The sequence below is a fragment of the Primulina tabacum genome, chromosome 5 (genome assembly GCF_025594145.1).
Source record: "Primulina tabacum isolate GXHZ01 chromosome 5, ASM2559414v2, whole genome shotgun sequence".
NCBI classification, from domain to species: domain Eukaryota; kingdom Viridiplantae; phylum Streptophyta; class Magnoliopsida; order Lamiales; family Gesneriaceae; genus Primulina; species Primulina tabacum.
The window spans coordinates 12,835,499-12,857,634 of record NC_134554.1 but is presented as its reverse complement, the minus strand read 5'-3'; the positions used below and the strand labels follow the sequence as shown (position 1 = coordinate 12,857,634).

The 22,136-nt window shown below is 32.8% G+C and overlaps 1 protein-coding gene across 4 annotated transcripts; it reads left to right on the top strand.

Annotated features, from left to right (window-relative positions):
• Positions 1–1,437: 1,437 nt before the first annotated feature.
• On the top strand, positions 1,438–19,458 carry LOC142546710 (inositol hexakisphosphate and diphosphoinositol-pentakisphosphate kinase VIP2-like). 4 transcript variants are annotated; one of them, XM_075654574.1, is made up of 33 exons: positions 1,438–1,672; positions 1,827–1,870; positions 2,123–2,271; positions 2,433–2,492; positions 2,696–2,742; positions 2,877–2,960; positions 3,586–3,649; positions 4,127–4,280; positions 7,907–7,977; positions 8,180–8,284; positions 8,760–8,852; positions 9,111–9,185; positions 9,695–9,780; positions 10,236–10,442; positions 10,521–10,620; positions 10,723–10,793; positions 11,828–11,909; positions 12,669–12,824; positions 13,000–13,042; positions 13,364–13,446; positions 13,645–13,707; positions 13,782–13,856; positions 14,806–14,928; positions 15,108–15,349; positions 15,431–15,475; positions 15,835–15,901; positions 16,063–16,134; positions 16,478–16,734; positions 16,905–16,962; positions 17,195–17,362; positions 18,233–18,307; positions 18,732–18,991; positions 19,086–19,458. In XM_075654574.1, the coding sequence occupies exons 3-33, from the start codon at positions 2,206–2,208 to the stop codon at positions 19,138–19,140; spliced, it is 3,207 nt and encodes a 1,068-aa protein (XP_075510689.1). In that variant the 5' UTR covers positions 1,438–1,672; positions 1,827–1,870; positions 2,123–2,205; the 3' UTR covers positions 19,141–19,458. The 4 variants fall into 4 exon arrangements, with proteins under 4 accessions (XP_075510689.1, XP_075510688.1, XP_075510690.1 ...); XM_075654573.1 differs by lacking the exon at positions 1,827–1,870; XM_075654575.1 differs by lacking the exons at positions 1,438–1,672; positions 1,827–1,870 and adding an exon at positions 1,736–1,758.
• Positions 19,459–22,136: the final 2,678 nt, after the last annotated feature.

Below are 22,136 nucleotides of genomic sequence, written 5' to 3'. Positions count from 1 at the left end.
TTTTCGGTACGATTTTTCGGTATTTCGATATTTCGGTATTTTTTCTTACCCCTAGTTTTGAACCAGTTTAATACTGGTTCTCATTGTTATCCACGTATTTTCTTTTGTTTATAAAAATACACAAGGACATATTTGTCATTACATAATTATCAATCTTCATTAAATATCAAACAATTATAAATCTTTGTATCCATGAATTTTGCCACACTTCGTTATCAATATTCACGATTTAGTGATTTTATTGGTGAAAAAACTTTGAATCACCAAAGTCTCATAATCTATGACAAAAAATTGATAGCATTCATAGAAAAAAAATATTATCGCTCAACAAATGACTATAAATCACGATATAACCCAAAAGCAAGATAGATAGTTGACTTGATACACATTTGGAGCTAAAAAAAATATTTTTGATATAAAAAATAATATATTTTCACGACTCATAAAATTAATCCACGAGATTCATGAGTTTTTTTTGGGTGATAAATCAAACATTCATTCAAGGTTTTACAATTTATTAATTTTCTTTTTCCTACAGGAAAGGGCAAAGTCTATTTTTTAATTAAAAATAAAATAGCTGTCATGGTGTAACCAAATTACACTATCACACATGTCACACTGATGCTACTTTAAATTAAATTCTATTTATTTCAGAGGGTCGTGTAGGCTGATTATGAGGGTTTTTTTAAAAAAATAATATTATTTTAAAAAATATATATTAAAATATAACAAAATTAGGTGGTTTATAAAAATATTACAATCCGAAAATCAGATTCTCGGATTCAATTCAATTTTTTTAAAAAATTAATGCATAGCCACGGATTCTTAGAATGGCAAACATGATGGCGATCCACATACTTTCGCTCATTATCGACTTAATAATGGCAAACATATTTAATAATTATTTATAATATTATTTTCTTGGTTCATGCAAAATATACTGAACAGCGATGTAATATAAATTCTAATTAATATGAAAAACAAACAAATTTATATATTTACGATGATTTCGAATGAAGGTGGTCAATCCGGAGGATAGATACAATAAGGTATCGTTTGATTCGCTTTATTATTTATCTATATTTTTATCCACATTTTTATACAATTCAATATTATGTTTGGTGCACTATATTATTTATCATATACCAATCATTTATCTCACATCAATCAAATCATTGGATTGAAATTACGATATTATCCATTAATAAATAATATCATAGATATTTTATTTATATTTTCAAGAAGACGAAACGGTAATATCACGTTATCTCAAATTTAATCAATAAAATTAAATATTATATTAATTATTATTTTTATATATTTTATTATTAAAAAATATTACTTATCACGGACCAAACGATAAAGGGTATGATGTCATACTACACTGACTAAACTTGCCTTTTGACGCTCCGCTTTTGAACGTTAGAAAAGCCGAACCTTTTTGTGTATATTTTGTATATTCCAACAAAAGATACCTATTTTCCCCACAATGTCTTATATAATATAATAGGAAAAAATGGAAAATCCAGTCCCTGAGTCCGTTTCCGCACACCCGTTTCTGTATATTTCTGTCCTACGATATCGGGCAATTGACCGCAGTAAAATATTGGGGAAACGTCCATGTTTGGAACTCTTAGTTCAACTCCGTTTTTGTGAAAATCTTGAATTTTTGGTGAGGAACATGTTCTTGCAAATGTTTGTTTTATAGATACTGGAAACTCTTTTTCAACTCTGTTTTGTGAAAATCTTGAATTTTTGGTGGGGAACGTGTTCTTGCAAATGTTTGTTTTAAGATATGATAAAAATCGTTACATTTTTCTGATCAGTGCTGAAGAAATTTGAGGGAAGGATTTGAAGGACTAAAATCTGGGTTTGGTCCACTTTTTTCTATAACATTTTCTTCATATCTCTCGCTGTCTTGTTCTTTACATGTATATATGTGTGTGTTAATATTATTAATATGTCTTGCGTACATAGGTGAACGGACTTCAAGAAACGTTTAGTTTCTTGTAGAATGTTTTTTCACTCTATTTCCTGTGGTCCCTTTTATTTATTGCAATAATTTGTGTGTGTATAATAATTAATATCGGTTCGCTGGTGTTCTCTGTTGATTAATCAACAGTGTTGGAGAGAGAAATCAATGAGAGGAATTGAAGGAGGTGAAATTGGATTCACTTAAGTTTTCCCGTGTTTCGCATCAGAACAATGGAGGCGGAGAAGGATTGTATTCAGGAGAAAATAACCATAGGAGTTTGTGTGATGGAGAAGAAGGTACTGTGAATCCAAGATTATATTCTCTGTCTTTACATTCCTCTTCTCGGACCATGCATCATCAGTAATTTTCTCGGTCAACTGTAATGATCAGTGCTGATTTTCTTGAATTGTTTCTTATACCCCCCTTTTTTTTACCATGTTACTGTTTTGTTTTTTAGGCTTTTTCTGCGCCTATGCTGCAAATATTAGAAAGATTGCAGGGATTTGGAGAATTCAAGGTAATAACTTGGGGGCATCTTTAATGATTATGCCAACGAAAATAATATGTGATAAGGAAATTTGTGTTTGGGATAGCTCGTTTTTCGAATTGTGATCATATTAATTGATCCGTTTTGGTAGTAAGTTAAGTGAAGAATTAGCCTTTTAAAGTTTCTTTATGGTTCAAATCTGTTTTAATGCTAATTGTTTTGCGACCATGCAGATTCTGTATTTTGGCGACAAGGTTATTGTTGAAGATCCTATTGAGAGGTAGATCTTCTTTAATTATAAGACATTATTAATATTGAGATCATCATTTCTTTCATTTCTTTTGCTCATTTTTCTATTTCTTAATTTCCTATTCTCCTGAAAAAAATGGGTTACCTTTATGTTAATTATTGCAGCTGGCCTGCATGTGATTGCCTGATTGGCTTCTATTCAACTGGGTATCCCCTGGAGAGGGCCGAAGCATATGCAGCATTACGAAAGTAAAATTCAATTCTAGATGAAGTTTTATTTCCATGATCTCGTCCTCATTGTCATTCTAATTCATATCATGAAGGGTCTGTTTCCAAGTGAATTTTTAACTCATGCATACTTAAGGTACTAGATGTCCCGTTGAAAATATTGTGGTACTAGATGTCCTGTTGAAAATATTGTGGAGTTGAAACGGACACTTCATGACAAGTTAATTTTTCACTCATGCATACTTAAGGTATTAGATGTCCTGTTGAAAATATTGTGGGGTTGCAATCCTTTTGTGTTGGCTTTGATGCTTCCTTCATCATGTAAGAGGAAATTAGAATGAAGTGGTGGATGGAAGGAAAGTGAAATCTGTGGAGGAATCTTTGATGTGGTTTGTGGAAGTCTGAAATTTTGTCTTCTAAGACTCTAATTCTAAGATTAACTGTGGAAGCCTGAACTTTGGTCATTATGAACTCTGATTTCAAAGATTAACTTGTCTCGTCTTCCACATGATCAGTAAATACTTATAGTGGCGTTGCTATTTGTTGGGGCAGGTGTAGTTCAACTATTTCCTTTATTATCGGCCATATCCATAAATATTGAAAATGGTGGTACGAGCAATCTCTGATCCTGGTTTGTCATTTTTAGGCCTTTCTCTGTAAATGAATTGGAGTCGCAACATCTTCTTCACGATCGGAGGAAAGTGTATGAGGTTTGCATCTTTCTGTTCATCTATAACGCTGAGGAGTTTATTTCTGGTTTTTGTTGATTCATTCAACACTGGGTCGTCTATCAAAGGAGTAGCTAATATAAAACATTCTATTTTATTTATTTGTTTGGTTAACCATTTTCTTAATTTTTTACACCTTTTACCCCCTGATGCACATCAGTTTTGGATTCATGGAACTAAAAGGACTGGAGCCTTTACAATATATCTCCCAAAATATTCTTATTAGCCTATGCCTGACTTTGGCATCTTGCTAAATCTAGCATCTTTACCTGATTTTCTCAGCCATTAATCTTCCTTCCTAACCAGCGTTTTTTACTTGATAATATTTTATTTATATATGTCATGCTATTAGCGTTTGGTTTTACATATTCACTTCCTCTAAAGATAATAACCTCATTTTTCTCATCCATTTCAACTTTTTTGGGTGGGGGTGGTGGGGTTAATTTCATGCCTATTCAGCGGCTTGAATTGTTTGGGATACCTGTTCCAAGATATGCCTTAGTTAACAGGGAATATCCTTACCAAGAGCTGGATTTTTTTGTTGAGGAGGAAGATTTTGTTGAGGTCCATGGGAATAGATTCTGGAAGCCTTTTGTAGAGAAGCCTGTTGAAGGTAAGATTGCTTGGATATCTCAGTTCACTTGAACAACAATCACTAAGTGCTATGTTGAATTTAATGTAATAGGCAATATGTCTGCACTCTGAAAGCATAAATCGGCTATGATGATGCAAATCACTAATATTTGTGTTTTATTCTTCTAGTTTCCCTTTTCTGTTGAAACTCAGACTATGGTTGCATTTGTCGTTTTGCACATATATGTAAAAATTGCCACTTTTATTTTTCTCAATAACATGGCGAGACCGCCATTTTTTTATTATACTAGAAAATAAAATGTGATTTGCACATGAGACCACACTATTTTGTCCATAAACAACGAAATCCATTGAAAATAAATAAAATTTAATGCTAGGAATTTTTATTCTATTTTATAGAAAAGAACTAATCAATAAGAAAATTTAATGGAACTTAACAGTAGGTTTTTCCGGAAAAATATATATATGTAATTAAATTTAATTAAATGTGTTATTTAGTTCATGAAAAACATACAACTAATAATTTTATCTTGTAATTTTAAATAACTAGTCAATGAGAAAAGTGTGATGTTAGAATTGATGTTATCATTGATGAAATACAAAATTTGAAAACGAACATGTTATGCATGATTTTCATCATATGTTTCACCACCTACTATTTTATATTGCAGAGCAGAAAAGTGATTTTAGAAAATACGTTCATAGTTTTGAATGATATTGTTGTATCACATTTTTTCTTCCTAAATCTTCATGCCTTTTTTCTTTGTCATATTACTTTGTTGCCATCTGTTTTTGTTCCTTTAATCTCTATTTTTGTGCTACTAACATCATCTACTATTTGTATTTCTTTACCTTTGTTCTTTGATATCCTCATTGGGGGACTCCTCTCTCTTTCTCCAAGCATTTCCTTGTAAAAATAGCAAAATTCTTATCATCTCCAATCTCAATTCTTGTGTTGTTATCGTCATCTATTGTTTGTTTTCTGTTATCTTTATTCATTTATGTCTTGTGAGAAAGCAATCTTTGAATCATCTCCAATCTCAATCTCTGAAGGTCTCTTTTCAACATTCTAATGCATTTTGAAAATAAATTTATATTCGTCATTATATCTTGTCTAAATTTTTGTAATAGTTTGTCGTAAGAAAAATGTTACTGTACATACCTCAATTATTTGGATAATATAATCTCCAACGCTGCAATAGTAGAATGTTCATTTTAAACAATGAAAGTTGTCAATACGAGATTACAAAATTAAATGAAATATGAATTTTTGGCTAGTGATTATTTTTTTCTTTGATATTTAGTTCATTATTAATATATATCGAAAACGACATTGCTCGTCGCTCGAAAACGACATTCATGATCAGGTATGACCTAACTATCGATTAGTTTGAATTTATAAAGAAACATCGAACACAATTTAAAATTTATAAATATAACGAATAGGTAAATCAATATTGTGTTTAAATATATATTTTTTCTAATTTTATTTTTCTACATCATTATTATCTTGCATTGATTAAAGTTTACTTTTTATTATCTTTTTTGCATAATTCATTGCTTTGGAATTTGTTGTGGCTTGAGCCTTAGAGGTTTAAGCATTCTAGTTATTTTTATTTTAAGTTAATGTATCTATTACTATATATAATACAAGAACATCATATACTAACTATATATAGTCCTGGTAGTTCTAGCATTCTAGTTATTTTTTATTTTAAGTTAATTTATCTATCATTATATATAATACAATAGCATCATATACTAGCTATATGAAATCATGATGTAATTTTCGATTTGCCTAATACACCTTCTTATCAAACTAAATACATGGTTTCACCATATTATAATAACATTTTTTATATTTTATTTTATTTACTACCATTTTAATTTTAAAAATGTGTAACTTTTATTTGAAATTATAAAAAACTATTTTCTTATTTTTTTACGGGACATGCACATCACGAATATCACGATCCTCTAGTTTTAGTTAATACTTTTTAATTATTCTTAATATTCATTATGCTAAATTAAGATTATTCTTTAAAATCAAGTTTATTGTAATATAAGTCAAATATGTGTGACTATGATTATTTTATCAAACTATAATTGATAGATATATATATTTGAGTTGAGCTCTATCTGATACATGCCATTTTAAATTTAAATTTTTCTGATAGACGAGATATACATTATAAATTTTGAAAATCAATAGATTTAAATTATGGTGAGGATTTTCCAAATTTTATCCTACCATGATAATTTCTTTCATAAAAATATCGTCATCGTTTATTTTTAAAAATCACGTTTATTATAACATATGTCAACTATATTAAATATTGTTATTATCCAAAAGACTTGAGGACATTAGAGAGGATATAGACCATAGGATTAAACCAAGGTGGATGAAATGGAGGATGACGTCATGAGTTTTATACGATAGAGAAATGCCTGCTAGATTGAAAGGAAAATGTTTAACTTTCATATCAAAAACGCGCAAAGATAGAATTAGGATTGAAGAAATTATTAGCTATTTAGGTGTAGCCCCATAGAGTATAAGATTAGAGAAAGAAGTCTAACATGATTTGGTCACGAGAAGAGGAGACTAACACGTCTTCAATCCAACATATCTTAGATTGACAGCTTGATGGAAGGAGTAGAAAGATGGGTAAATACTGAAAACTCGGATAAACGTGGTTAATGAGAATATCTTAGATCTTAAAAGATGATATATGAAAAAATGGCTTAGTTTGGAGAACTAATATCTATGTAACTGACCCCACAACTGGCATGAATGTGGTATGATGATGATGATGATTATTATTATTATTTTTCTTTTAATAATTATAGTTTTGTATAACATTGTAATGTATTTTTATCTTAGCACAACTTTGATACCAAATCTTATGTAGTTCTTACACCTTGATTTATATGTTATTTTATCGATTGACATGGATCAATCATTGCATGCTTCATAACATTTTTGTTTATCTTATTTATCATAAATAGAAATCTAAAGTTACATTTAACCCCAACACGTAGGACCTTAGAGAATAGACAATGAGGATAGTTTAACACTTTCACATAGCAAAAACATCGTCAGGAATAGAGTTCTAGGACGATTTAGAATTGTCCTCAACACAATATAACTCCTTCAGTTAATTCACGATCATTTTACCGTCAAATAGAATTATGAAATTACATTGGACCCCAACACGTCAAATTTGAGACAATAGACAACAAGGTTGGTTTGAAACTTTCACATAGCAGATACATTGCCCAAGAACCATACTTTTATAATAATAATTTGTGGATATTACATACTCTTCAATGTTACATAATCAGTTTTTTATCGAATATTTTTCATTACAATTTAATTCATCGATTGTTTTGTCATGGCATGACAGATGCTGAGTCAACAGATTTTTTTATGAATTCCTTTTAAGAAATATGATTTCCCGATGAATTTGTATGAATCTTGCACTTTCTCCATTTTTCTCTAGTCTTATGTTAGCATAGTGATCTTGGACCTGAAATTGATACGGTTTTGAGTGGCAAGAAGCTAATTTACGACGTTATTTGATTTGTTTTTTCTCTATCATACTTAGTCATAGAAATATGTGCATATATCTTGTTCTTTTTATGAAGGTGACAATCACAGTGTAATGATATATTATCCGAGCTCAGCTGGTGGAGGAATGAAGGCACTGTTTCGGAAGGTAGTTTTTGATAAATTTATTGCGTCTTGTATGAATTTAGTGTCTGTGTCGAGTTCATTTCTCCTTCTTTGTTGCCTTAATCTTGCATATAAGAGGCTATTAAAACTGATTCACCCCATGAATATTTAGGAACAACCATGGAAAACATCAAGGCACGTGCTACTATATCTATGCTATAAAATCATATTTTTCATTTTTTTAGGTTGGTAACCGCTCCAGTGAATTTCATCCAGAGATCAGAAGAGTGAGACGTGAAGGTTCTTACATATACGAGGAATTTCTCCCCACTGGAGGAACAGATGTGAAGGTTTTCTTCTTTTGGTTTATTTGTCTTGATCCAGTAAATATTTTGTGGTTTGATTATCCTTTTTGTGTGCAATTTGTATATCTCAACTTCTTTGCATGTTTTGGAGGGATGAGTGGTTTTTTTTATCTCTATCTAGTAGATGGTTTTGTCTGTTTACTGGAAATTCAGGATGAAGTATTCTCTCTCAAGCTGTATCAAGTGCCTATCAGTTAGGCTGATGGGTTTGTCCTGTTTTCCGTCAAGCTAGTCTCTTCTAACTTAAAATGATTCTATGCTTTGAGAATGATTCCATCTTAATCTTTTTTTTACCTTTCAGCTCCCAACCTTTCATTTTTCTTCTGACAATGTTACCCAGTCTACCAAGTTGTTCTTTTAGACCCCTTTACTTTGTTGTGTTAACTTGGTGATAATTGTGCGTGAATATTTCCTTCTATTTTTCGGTGAAAAGCAATTTCAACTTCTTGTTGTATCTTAGGTGTACACGGTGGGCCCTGAATATGCGCATGCAGAGGCAAGGAAGTCTCCAGTGGTTGACGGTGTTGTTATGAGAAATCCTGATGGCAAAGAAGTGAGTAGTTTTGCTATACATGCATCAAGAACATTGACATTGGTAGCATATTTACTTATGCCTCCTGTCCCATTTTTCCCTACATTCTCGATGACCAATAGTACAACATAAGGGACCGCCAATCGACATCAGATTCTGCTCTTGTCTGTTGATTCCCAGATTCCCTAGAACCTGAAATGAGTTTACTGCATCTCCAGTCAAGTTACTGTTGCTAGAATTTTCTTTATCTTCTATCTTCCATTTGAACTCTTTTTGTAGGTCAGATATCCCGTTTTACTTACTCCCGCTGAGAAACAAATAGCAAGAGACGTCTGCAGTGCATTTAAGCAAGCTGTAAGTCTGTCTGATGCTTCAAATATGTATTCTTAGTTGAAATATGAACTGTTCGCTCATTTTGAGAAATTTTACATTATTCGAAAATCGTAATTCACAGTCAGCTTCCTTTCCAATAATTTATCTTCAGTTTTCAGTGATTAATATCTCTATCTCTTACCAGTTCTTGAGTTTGCTTTGCCTTGATCCATGTTTTTTGTGACTTTGGAAGATCATTCGAACTTATTGACATTGGACGAAGTCTTTAAAAATATGAAGAAAGTTTCACATACTATAGTTCATTGCATGCATGTATCCTCAATGACTGCTATTTGCTAACTACTAATCAGGTTGTGCTTTCCTTTTTCCATGTACCTTTTGGCAGTTGTCCATCATGAACTATGCCTGCTACCTACTTTATTTAACCTATCTTCTGCTTCAAAATTTTTAATTACTGTGCTAACTTCTCTTTGATCCTCAACATGTCTATGATGAAATTTTGATGAAATAATGTGCTAATCTTATTTTAGGTTTGTGGCTTTGATCTGTTGCGCTGCGAAGGACGCTCTTATGTTTGTGATGTTAACGGATGGAGCTTCGTTAAGAACTCCTACAAGTAATATCTTGTCATCGCTATTTTCCACATTTGGATGGTGATTCTTTTTTAATGAAGAACGGTGGACGGATTTTAATGAGGTGTTATTTGGGAAAAGTTCATTCCTGTTGTAACACGCACACACGGAGATGTGTGTGTGTGTGTGTTTTTTTTTTTTTGGGGGGTGGGTGGGGGGAAATTTTTTACAAGCCATTGTATCACTTAGACAAGCTGAGCTGAATTTGGGATCCATGAAATTTCAGTTACACTTTTGATTTGCTTGTAAAGGAATTATATGTGACATGGAATTGCCTATGAGTTGAATGATGAGCACAACTGAAATATGAGCCTCTGTGAAAGGCGAAAAGTGTCTCGACTCTGTCAATATTCTAATAATTCTTTTTGTATCCCATTGTATTATTTTCTTCTTTCCTTTGTTTGGGCCTGTGATGTTAATTGTAGTTTAATTAAAACAGATACTATGATGACGCAGCTTGTGTGTTGAGGAAGATAATTCTTGATGCAAAAGCCCCACACCTTTCTACAACAATTCCTCCAATTCTACCATGGATGGTCCATGAAGCGGTTCAGCCATCTGAAGGACTACCGCGTCACGGAAGTGGGATAATTGGCAACTTTGGGCAATCCGAAGAGCTACGATGTGTGATAGCAATCATTCGTCAGTAAGGCATAATACACCTTACTTTCTCTGATTAGTGTTGCACTTTTAGATCTCCCTTGAGAAATTATTGTTTACTTAGTGGCGACAGAACTCCGAAGCAGAAAGTGAAGTTGAAAGTCACTGAGGAAAAGCTTCTAAATCTGATGTTAAAATATAATGGTGGAAGGCCTAGAGCGGAGGTGTCTCTTAATTCTTCTGCATCCACATTTTTTGATTTCATACTTGGCAACTATTGCTGATGTGTGTTTAACCTTTTTCCTCTTACCTGTCACCTTCTATAGACAAAGCTGAAAAGTGCTGTTCAATTACAAGATCTTTTAGATGCAACGAGAACTTTGGTACCTCGTGCTAGGTATGAAAATATCTTATTTATTATTCATTTAGTATCCCAAACTTTTGTGTCGACATGTGCTTACTAGTCATCCTTAACCTGCATTCACTTATTGAAGTTTCTATATTCTTTCATAGAGAAGAATTTAAAGGCGTGATTTTTTTGTTTGTGGTTTATTGATTATTACAAGCTGTTCTACAACTTGGTCAGGTTCCTAAACAATACTTTCACCTTACCTTTCATATGATATATTTAATTAATAAAATGCATGTTTCAATAGAGAAGCTGTCTCACCAAAAAAAAAATCACTTTTTTTAAAAAACAAATTGATGTTTGGATATGGAAATTGTTTTGAAACATGCTAAAAAAGCACTTTGCCATTTGTAAGAATCAGAGTCTATATTGTAGTATGCCACGTTCTATGATTCTTGTGGGGCCTTTCCTTCTTTGAACTTTACCTTACGCTTTTCAGGAACAGATGAATAGATTGCCTCGAAGAGTTACTTTATAGACAAGTACAAGAAATAAGTGAGTAGATCCAAGTTCCCACCACCACCATATAAAGCAACCACCCTTGAGCTATTAAAATTTTGTTATAATAAGATATAAAAAGCAGTTTAGAACAACTTTTAGCCACCAGAAATGGCAGCGAATCCTACATAGGAAGGACAATTTTCTGACAAATCCCTAGTTACGAACTTTTCTTGGGACCTGTTCTTGGACTTGAAACCTTTCAATTTTCTGTCCTTTCATTAATAGTGGATAACAGCAACTGGAGCCAGCTTCACACATATCAGTCGATCCTCTCTATGGTGATAACCAGCAATTCCAAATCTTGATTCTACAGGCAAAAATTGTTTTTTCTTGTTCTCCTCGAAAAAAATGTCTAAGACACAGTTCAAGTGAAAATTTTCTCTTTTCTTCATTATCATAATACTGGTCTGTTTTATTAGCTCCTTTTTTCTTATCCATGGTTGAACATTGAAGGTTGGTAGCTTTTTATAAATGATTTAGCTTTCAGTGAACTCTAAACTTACAAAATGATTATCATCCAGAACTGGTAGAGAAAGTGATAGTGAAGCAGAAGACATTGAACATGCCGAAAAACTTCGCCAAGTGAAAGCAGTGCTTGAGGAGGTCCATTTAATTTTTTTGTTATTGATTTTATGACATTCTTCATTCACTGCGCCTGATTAACTGAATAGATTTTTCTTTGGTATTTATATACATTCTTGCAGATAAAAACAGAACTTCTGGATCTTTTTAGTTTGTTCAACTCATTAAATTTCATTGGGAATTTTTCAATAGCTGAACAATAATGAGTATCATGATAAATCACCTTTATTTGCGCTCGTTGTAGGTGAAAGCAACAACTTTATGTTGTGTTTACACCATAGTTTTGGTTTCACTGGAAGACAATGACATTTTTTATAAAAAAGATATATTTAGATCAGTGAGAGTTTCTGAAAGTTTTGACTTTAAGACTTACTGCTTACGGTGTGTGAAAACACAGGACATAGCCATTAATCCAGCGGGATCAGGTTAGGTGAATATATTTTGAGGCATCTAAACTAATATTTCTCTACCTTAACTGTGCTGCCTTCCGATTCAATTCCAAGTTCATGGGATGCGTGGAATACAAAATATGTCAATTAGATGTTGAATATAGTTGGATGATCCACCGTTTTTTATCAAATAGCCACATCAATCACCGTTGAGGAACAATGAAAGCACAAGTATACGATTGAAATTTTAATATTTTGTATTTCGCCAAGTACTATACTTTTTGTCATGTATCTTGGCTAATTTTGGCTGATTGTATTTCCTGGGAATCGATGCTCAGTAAACTTTGCTAGGTGTGACGACCGTAACCATTATCATTGTTTTAATGTTCAGGGAGGGCACTTCTCTGGCATATATAGGAAGGTTCAACTCAAGCCATTAAAGTGGGTGAAAGTTACAAAAAGTAATGGTGAAGTGGAAGAACGACCTACCGAAGCCCTGATGGTTCTTAAATATGGTGGTGTTCTCACTCATGCTGGAAGGAAACAGGTGAAATTTTCTTTTATCATGGAAGCTATCCCAAATATTTGGCATTTTTACAAGATAATTGTATCCCTTATCCCAGATTTTCATTATTTTGAGGACACACATGTTGCTTTACATGATAAGTTTATGCTGTCAAGTACTTCTCCTCTTGAACAATGTTAAATAATCTTCTTTTCAGGCTGATGAATTGGGCAGATACTTTCGGAACAATATGTATCCTGGTTAGCTGTTATATATGTCCAACTCTGCAGTTGCATATTGGCTGCCTAGTTCTGCATTTTGTTTCAAGTTCATTACTTGCATGATTTTGTTTATATCATGTCTCTCCTTGAATTTTGAGGTTACAGTCTTCTCAAAAGTGGGGATTCTATTTTATTTAACACATTAATGATACGTGTTCAAAAGAAATTCATTTTCTCATTCTTCTACGAAATGACTTGCTCTTGAATGGGATCGGGTCTAGCCTTTTTATGACATCGGCGACTATTCTCCGATTTTGCTGTGTTGTTTGTGCTTTACTTAATAGGTACCATACATTCCAGGTGAAGGTACCGGCTTGCTCCGTCTACATAGCACATACCGTCATGACTTAAAGATTTATAGCTCAGATGAGGGCCGTGTACAGGTTAGTCTGCCAAGTAGAACTAAGTATGCATTTCCAAATTCTAAAATGTATATTCTCCGAACTTCATTTCTTTGAATTAGTTTGGATAATACTATTTAATTGTTCCAAGTATCATTCTACCTTCTTCAGATATCAGCCTTGCCTCGTACGTCGTCAAACTCTTGATTGTTACTGATGTTGTATATTTATTGTTGGCAGATGTCGGCAGCTGCGTTTGCTAAAGGACTTCTTGATTTAGAAGGACCATTAACGCCTATCTTGGTTGGTATAGTTGTATATAATGTGACTGTTGTGACTATAAGTTTAATAACACTGGTTTTTTCCTGTATGTTAAGGTTTCACTTGTTAGCAAGGATTCATCAATGTTGGACGGACTTGAAAATGCAAGTATTGAGATGGATGAAGCTAAGGTTTGCCTTTTGCTATCTATGCTTGTCTTTTCACCATGTTGGAACTTTTGTTTACGCCCAAGAAAGAAACAGTTGCAACTCGAGGAAATCTGACACAAAATACATAATTGTGACAGCAGTCTCAGACTAAGTCATGAGCTTCTTGCTGGCTTGAGTAACATTTATGACATTTGGCTTGCGACACAAATAGTTGACTAAAACTTTTGTCAGCTGTGTAAATCAAATTAGCAAAGCAAGATACCTATACTTTTTTTTATTCTTAATTAACACTTGAACACCACATATCCCATTATGGGTAAATAGAAATCAACACGAGTTTTTGGGTCTATTATTTTGGTTTACAGGCCATCTATCCCATGACAAGCATGAGTATTTTTTTATTCTCAATTAAAACTTGAGAAAAAATGAATATATGTACTTATTCAATTTAGATACCTCTTGTCTGATATGAAAAAAATGAAAATTTTCAAGGTGTTGTATTTTCCACCTCTCACTTACTATTTGAATTATTTTTGCTCAAGTATAAAAAGCTGAAAACTATTGCTGTCCGACCTCCAATAAGCTGAATTTTTTTGAGACAAGTGATTTCCAATGGCAAAGGATAATACAGCTGGAGCTTGATCTCCTGGTTGATTCACGTGCTGCTTTCATTGCCTCTTTAAGTTTTGGAATAAACCTTTCTAAAATGTGAAAAGGTTTCTTGTTGACTTATTTTTTCATCAGCTATGTTTCTTGTTATTTTTTTGGCCAAGTAGGTATGAGTTAATTACTTCTGGAACAGATGCCAAACCTTATGCTAAAGAGAAAAAACAGACGACTAAGCTGATTTGCTATTAGATTTTGCTTATTCGAGTCTATGAGTAGAACTTGTCATAAATTGAATAATGACCCTTAGGGCTTGAAGTTCTGTTTTTTCTCATCGACTTTGTTTCTTTTTTGCTTTCCTCAGGCTAGATTGAATGAGATTATAACGTCTGAAGCAAAAATTGTTCCTGATAGCTTATCAGAAGAACCTTGGATGACCGATGGGGCAGGACTTACTCCAAAAGCATCTGAACTTCTACCCAAATTGGTAAGATGTGCAAATATTCTGTATTAGCCACTGTTGGGCTATTGGCATTCCTCCTTTTACAGTTTTTCCTTGCAAGAATGTTGTTTATATTTTCCTGCCTTCATAGACATTTACTGTGCGTGTCGAGGTAACTTATTTCTTTCTATGAGTGTTAATGAGATTATTAAGATTGTACTTAGGTGAAACTGACGAAGAAGGTTACTGAACAAGTTAGGCTTCTAGCCAGTGACGAAGATGACAAACTTGCTGAAACAAGCTTGTATAATGTGATTTGTCCATATGATCAAGCTACGGCTCTAGGTAAGACAAATATAGACGTTGATCGTATTGCTGCAGGGTTGCCTTGTGGCAGTGAGGGATTTCTTCTCATGTTTGCTCGGTGGAGGAAACTTGAGAGAGATTTGTATAATGAACGCAAAGAGTGAGTATTCTGGTAATGGCTTATCAGCATTCTCACATTGTTAGTGAATTTTGACTTACAAAGAATGTGCACTATCTGCAGTCGGTTCGATATAACACAAATTCCCGATGTGTATGACTCATGCAAGTAAGGAAATTACCATACCTTTGAGGTGCTAGGATTTCACGAAGGTGTGATTGTTTCATGGTTAATTACGCACCTGTACTTGTTCATTCTTTTTCTTTTGTATGACATTTAAAAATAGAATTTTTGTGGGTTATTTATAGTAGGTTGACTGTATCTCTTAGTAGCATACTCTGATAAACAAATCATGTATAATAAATAATATTTTGACTTTGAAATGTAGAATTCCAATCACAAGCACATCACATCTTTTAGTTTCACTCTTTTAGATATGTTCAGTTATCCATATTGGCATTGATTTATTTAGAACTCCCTGTGCCCGTATCCATGTTATGATTGTATTTTTCTATTCCTGTCGACAGATATGATCTCCTGCACAATGCGCATCTAAATCTAGAAGGCTTAGATGAATTGTTCAAAGTAGCTCAGGTATGAAATTAAGAAATTCCGTGACCTTAACGGTGATTTTGTCTTTTTAAGTCATCTCTCTAGTAATTTGAAAGCGTGAGAATTTTTTCTGGGGTTTGTTGGGGGAAGGGCGTAGTTGATGCCTCAGTTTCACAATTTGAGCACCTTGACTTTTTGTTCAGTTACTTGCTGATGGTGTTATTCCAAATGAGTATGGAATCAATCCGAGACAAAAACTCAAGATTGGATCAAAGGTAAACTGAGTAATATATATATATCTCTATCTATTTTGAATTCCTTATCCCCTACCATTGAAAATTTTCATTAAATTCATCGAAGCAGTTCTTTCAAATAAATTATATATTTATTGAAATGGTGAGGGAGGTAGATGTAGAAAAAAGAGGGTTTCGTTTTAAAAGACTGTTGTGTTATGAAATTTTGGATTGTCTTGATATTCATTCTCATGTTGGAACCTATGTTCAGACCTGTTTGTCTGGAATCATAGATAATAATATCATTTATCATGATGTAATAATTTTGAGAGGGCTCCAGCGATATACAAGCCTTTCCTATTAGAGTCAGTTCTGTGGGTTTCAGATTGCTCGCCGTTTGCTTGGAAAAATGTTGATCGATCTGAGAAACACTAGGGAAGAAGCAATTGGTGTTACTGAATTGAAGAGCATTCAAGACCAAAATTCAGAAACCCCCCCTAGAGCTGCGAAAGAAGACACGGATCATCATTTCAAGTCTCATGGTACGATGGAAGGTATGAGACGGTCTAGTTTTAACAGTGACAAATCCGTGGATCAAGAGGACGATGATGGCAAGGAAACGAAATATCGTTTAGATCCAAAGTAAATATTTAGATCGCATCCTTATTTTCATACAAGCACACACTGATCTTACTTTTTCTGTATTAGTCATGAGTAATTGTTATTATTAAGTTCACCGAGGCAAACCTTAAAAGATAAAATTTCGATAATAAAGGTGAATCTAATGTTTATGCTTGCTTAACTTTCTTCAGATACGCAAATGTGAGAACACCTGAGCGTCATGTACGGACACGTCTGTACTTCACATCAGTGAGTATAAGCTTTTTCAGTTTTGATATAGTTATGATGTTTTTTTTACTCCTCTAATATAATAATCACGAGCATTATATCCAACCATTAAGGTCAATTTTGGAAAAAAAGAAGAAGGTGAAAACATGTATTTAATTATTGTTTCTTTGAAGATTGAACCCTTGCAGTGTTAATTTAAATTCTTTTTTTAATTAATCTTTGGCCTTATTTATGGTGAATTTTGAAACGGCAGGAATCCCACATCCATTCAGTGATGAATGTTCTACGTTATTGCAATCTCGATGAATCTCTTCAAGGAGAACCCAGCCTTGTTTGTGATTCTGCTTTGGAGCGCTTGTATAGGACGAAAGAGCTTGATTACATGAGTTATATTGTACTCAGGATGTTTGAGGATACAGAGGTTGTCACTTGTACCTTTTTTTTTTGTCGTACATGTGTAATAGTTCATCATCATCACATCATAGCACATTATCGCTAGTTGCGGAGTCGGCTACATGAATATTACTTCTCCAAACTAAGCGATTTTTCAAGTGTCATCTCTTAAACAAAGAGTTATGATATCATCCTTAACCACCTTTATCCAAGTTTTCAATGGTATACCCTTCTTTCTACTCCTTCTATCGGGAGAGTATCATTTGTAAACAACATCCGCCAAGGTATCTCATCCTGAATATGTCGCGTCAGCTCATCCATAACCAAAGCAAAGAGGTAAGGGCTTAAAGCCGATGCTTCATGAAGTCCTATGGCCACAGGAAATTCACATGACATCCATCCAACAGACCTAACACTAATTACGACATTTTCATACATATCTTTAATGATCTCGATGTAGCATTGAGGCAAATGTTTCTATCTAGAATCTTATTCTTAAGATTTTGGCATCTCTGTTCATAGTCCACAATTTGATTCTTGATCTAATCTGACCTTTTTTTATTGTGCTTCTATTCTTAAGGCAAAGATCTAAGATTAATAGTCTATGTTAGGTTTATGTTAGGTTTTCAAGCATTCTCCTAGTATGATCTTACAATTTTTACAACTACCTAGATCTTTTCTCCTTACAAGAAAGTAATCAATTTGACCTACATTATGTCAACTCCTGAAGGTTACTAAGTGACTCTCCCTCTTCTTAAAGAAAGTGTTTGTTATCCAAGATCACTAGCTAAAACAAATTTTAGAATAAAAACCCCGTGTTATTGCACTTTATCATTCGTAGCATTGCATCTTTTATGATATTTGCTCATGTGGCATTAGAATCTAATTTCAAATGCAGGTGGCATTAGAAGATCCCAAAAGATTCCGCATAGAGATGACTTTTAGCCGCGGCGCTGATCTCTCTCCTTTGGAGGTACTTTACAACCCTTTCTGAAAATACCATGTCTATGTTGCTTTCTAGTGCTAATATGGTGAGTAGTCTTTGGTTGAAAGCAAACTCATGTTGAGTTTTGTAAAAGTAGAATAGGGAACAAATAGTACAACAATTGATTTCTGCGGTTCTACGATGAAGGCATACACTCCTGATACAATGCCCAAGGAGTTACAAACTATAATAAATCCCATCTTGTTTAAGATTAGAATTTCAATATGTTGGTATCCAATCTGTTTGATTCCAAATTAGAACTAGTAGCCAGCTAATATTTTCATGTTTATATAGAAAAAATAGCAAGGCATTTACACTGCACTGATTAACAATAAAATCACGTGATATTGATATCCAATCTGTTTGATTCCAAATTAGAACTAGTAGCCAGCTAATATTTTCATGTTTGTAGAGAAAAAATAGCAAGGCATCTACACTGCGCCAGGATCATACATTGCCAATAATGGGTCCCGAGAGGTTGCAAGACTTAAGATCATATTTGACCTTAGAGATGATGGAGAAGATGGTTCGTCCATTTGCTATGCCAGCCGAAGATTTCCCTCCACCCTCGATTCCTCATGGTTTTACAGGCTATTTCTCCAAAAACTCCGCGGTTTTGGAACGCCTGGTCAATCTTTGGCCATTTCACAAGCATGGAAGCAATGCTGTGAAGTGAGTAGTTGATTTTAGCTCGTTTCTTCTTTCTTTCTCTTCTTTTCAATTAGCATTCACTCGTGGCCCCTAAATGCAAATATCAACCACCCAGAAAATCTTCGAAGCAATCCACAAAGAGTAAAGCTGAAGAAATTCCCAAAAAATGATACTGAATCAAGAAGATGGCTCTTTCGCTGTGCCTTTTCATGTGCCAACATGGTATATGTAGAGGCTCAACTTGAGGGCGTCTTTGGACTTGAAGCGCCCCTGTCCCCCTCCCGCCATGCAATGCTAGGGTCCCATGAGCGAGTATCCTTGGATGTTGAGGACTGTATGGTTGATCCTTTCTTCATTCACGACTTTGATCGTGATTCATTTATATACATGTCCATGTATCTAATGTGTTATTAGTTATTTGTCATGTTTCTATTTATCTGTTGTGGTATACTGTCCGAGAGGTTTAATACATACACACTTGTACTTTATGTGGGATATAAGCACATTCGTATGTTTACATCAGGTGTGGAAACCAACCGAATCGAGTCAAATATAACAAAAATTTAAAGCTTGAATTTGGCTCGAGTTCGATTCGAATACTGGAAATTTTAATTTTTTTTCCTTGAATTCGGTTCGAATTAAATCTCGGTTTTGAATTTGGTTCAAAATATTCGAATATATTCGCTAACGATTCGAACTATCGCTTGAGAATGAATAGTTGAAATGTTTGAAATTTATTTATTTAATATGTAATAATTATATTATATTAATAAAATATTAAGATTATCAAATAAAATAATTTGACTTGAATTCAATTCTAACAAATATTTCAAATATGTTTGAGTTCGATTTTAATTTGTTAAGTTTAAATATAAATCAAATATTTTTCAAATCAACTCGTACATCAACTCGGTTCATTTACGTCTCGCCACAATTTTTTACTTTAGTCGTGGATATCAAATTTGGGCTATTTCAAATCCGAATTCTAAGTCCACGGTATTTTCTTGGCCCAAAATTAGTACGAGACTTGAGATCTATATTCTAACCCAACAATTTTCTTATTTATTTTTCAAATTCGAAGTCTTCTGTACAGGTTTGTTATTCCAAAATTGAATATTCTCCAATATTATATGTCGATACATTTGAAATCTTTTCTACTGAAATGAATGCGAAATGAATATCTGATTTAACTTCGAAATGTATTTAATAAATAAAAATGAAGAATTATTTTTAATATTTGAAATCCCCGAGTACAGAATTAATGGTTTTAAAATTAATTTTAAAAAGTGTTCATCCAAAGAAAAGATTTTATAAATCAAAATTTCAAATATTTTATTTAAAATCTATTTATATAAATTAAAATCAAGATTTTATAAATCAAAATTGTCGCAGCACCAATCCAAGTCAAATTTCACGTATTGTGTGATACTGATTATCGATTTTACTCACTTTATCTTGTACTATTTCTTGTCTTCTGCATATTAATAAATGATCTTCCCAACTGCAAAATAATTGTTATATATACAATATAATAATATATAATTCACATTTCCATACGTTCTCACGATCTATATATAACAGATTGACTTGATTCATATTTACAATGATAATTAATATTTTTGATATAAAATGTAATATTTTTCATGGTTCGGGTTGGCTTTGAGATTAATTTAGCAAAATTGAAATGTGAGACAATTTCACGTAAGTTTTGTATATTATTAAATATTTACAAGAACATTATTATTCACTAAATAATGGCTTCATGGGGTCACGATGAATTATATAATTATAATATATGATATAATAAATTCACGAACTCTCTACCCACTTCATTTACATTTAATAAATAATAAAGTAAGATCCGCGTTGAAGTCGTTTTGGTTTGTCTAACTAATACTAAAAAAATACTAATTCGTTGTCCAAATCTCACCGAAAAAATCCATTCAATTATAAAGTTTTTTTCTAACAATAATATCTATATTTATTTCGTGTCCAAGAAATTTACAAATTATGATATTTTATATTATTTTACTTTGAGTACGGCGATATCAAATACGGAATCCATCCCAAGAAGAAAAGCAGTTGAGGGCATAACTTGAGGTTAGCATTACATAGACATACTTATATATATATATATTAGTTATTCTGCACACACGATGCGTGTGTACAGTCTTTTTTATCATTATCGATGGACTAAAGTGAAATTTGACAAATTATAGAGGACTAAATTGATATTTGAATGGTTGAAATAAAAAAAAAAGTGTGTGTTGAAATTTAAAAAGAAACAAAAAACAAAAGTATAATATTCGTATCATATAAGGGTAAAGTTGGAAGAAAAATTTGGTATCATTTTAAAGTGGTTACTATCATGTTCTTAACTTTAAATTTTAATAAAATAGAATTGATAGAATATATATGTGTAAAAACAAATGAATAAAAACAAATTTTGATCAAATTTAGGCGTTGTGATGATGAAATGGATGGACAATTATCTCTGTTTTATTTTATTTTTGATTTTTATTTTTGAAGGGGAATATTATCTGATTTAACACGTATTTTTTGTTGGGCTCGGATTCTATTAAAAAGCAAGTTTGATGAGTCACAACACAAAAAGACTAAAAAGATTATTTATTCTGTAAAGTTTTTTCATTTGATTTTTCTTTTTGGATTTTATTCAAAAGTATCATTTTTTAAGATACAAAAAAACATAAATTATGGCAACATACGCGTTTGAGTGGAAGTATTGGTTATGCACTACCCTTGATTTAGAATAAAATATAATCACATGCGTAAATTATTCAATATTAGAAATTTATGGGTTGGATCTTTGTTGGCGTCAAAATTTGGACAAAGCTTTGCCAATTGATTTATCACATAAACTCGGGCTTACTGAGTCAATTTTGTAAGATATATCTCATACATAACACAAACTTTATGTCAAAAATATTACTTTTGACTTCAAATATAGATGGAGAGGACCCGTTTCACGTATATGAATTCGTGAAAACGTATTACAAAAGATATATTTTTTACTTATTTTGTTCAAGAAAATTCACCGTGCATTGTAAACGTCGACGAGAAAGAAACTCGAGAATACTTGTCAAATGCACTGACCTAACAATCCATGTAAAAGGACCCCTCAGTCCTCACCACCTTCGTGGTGTAG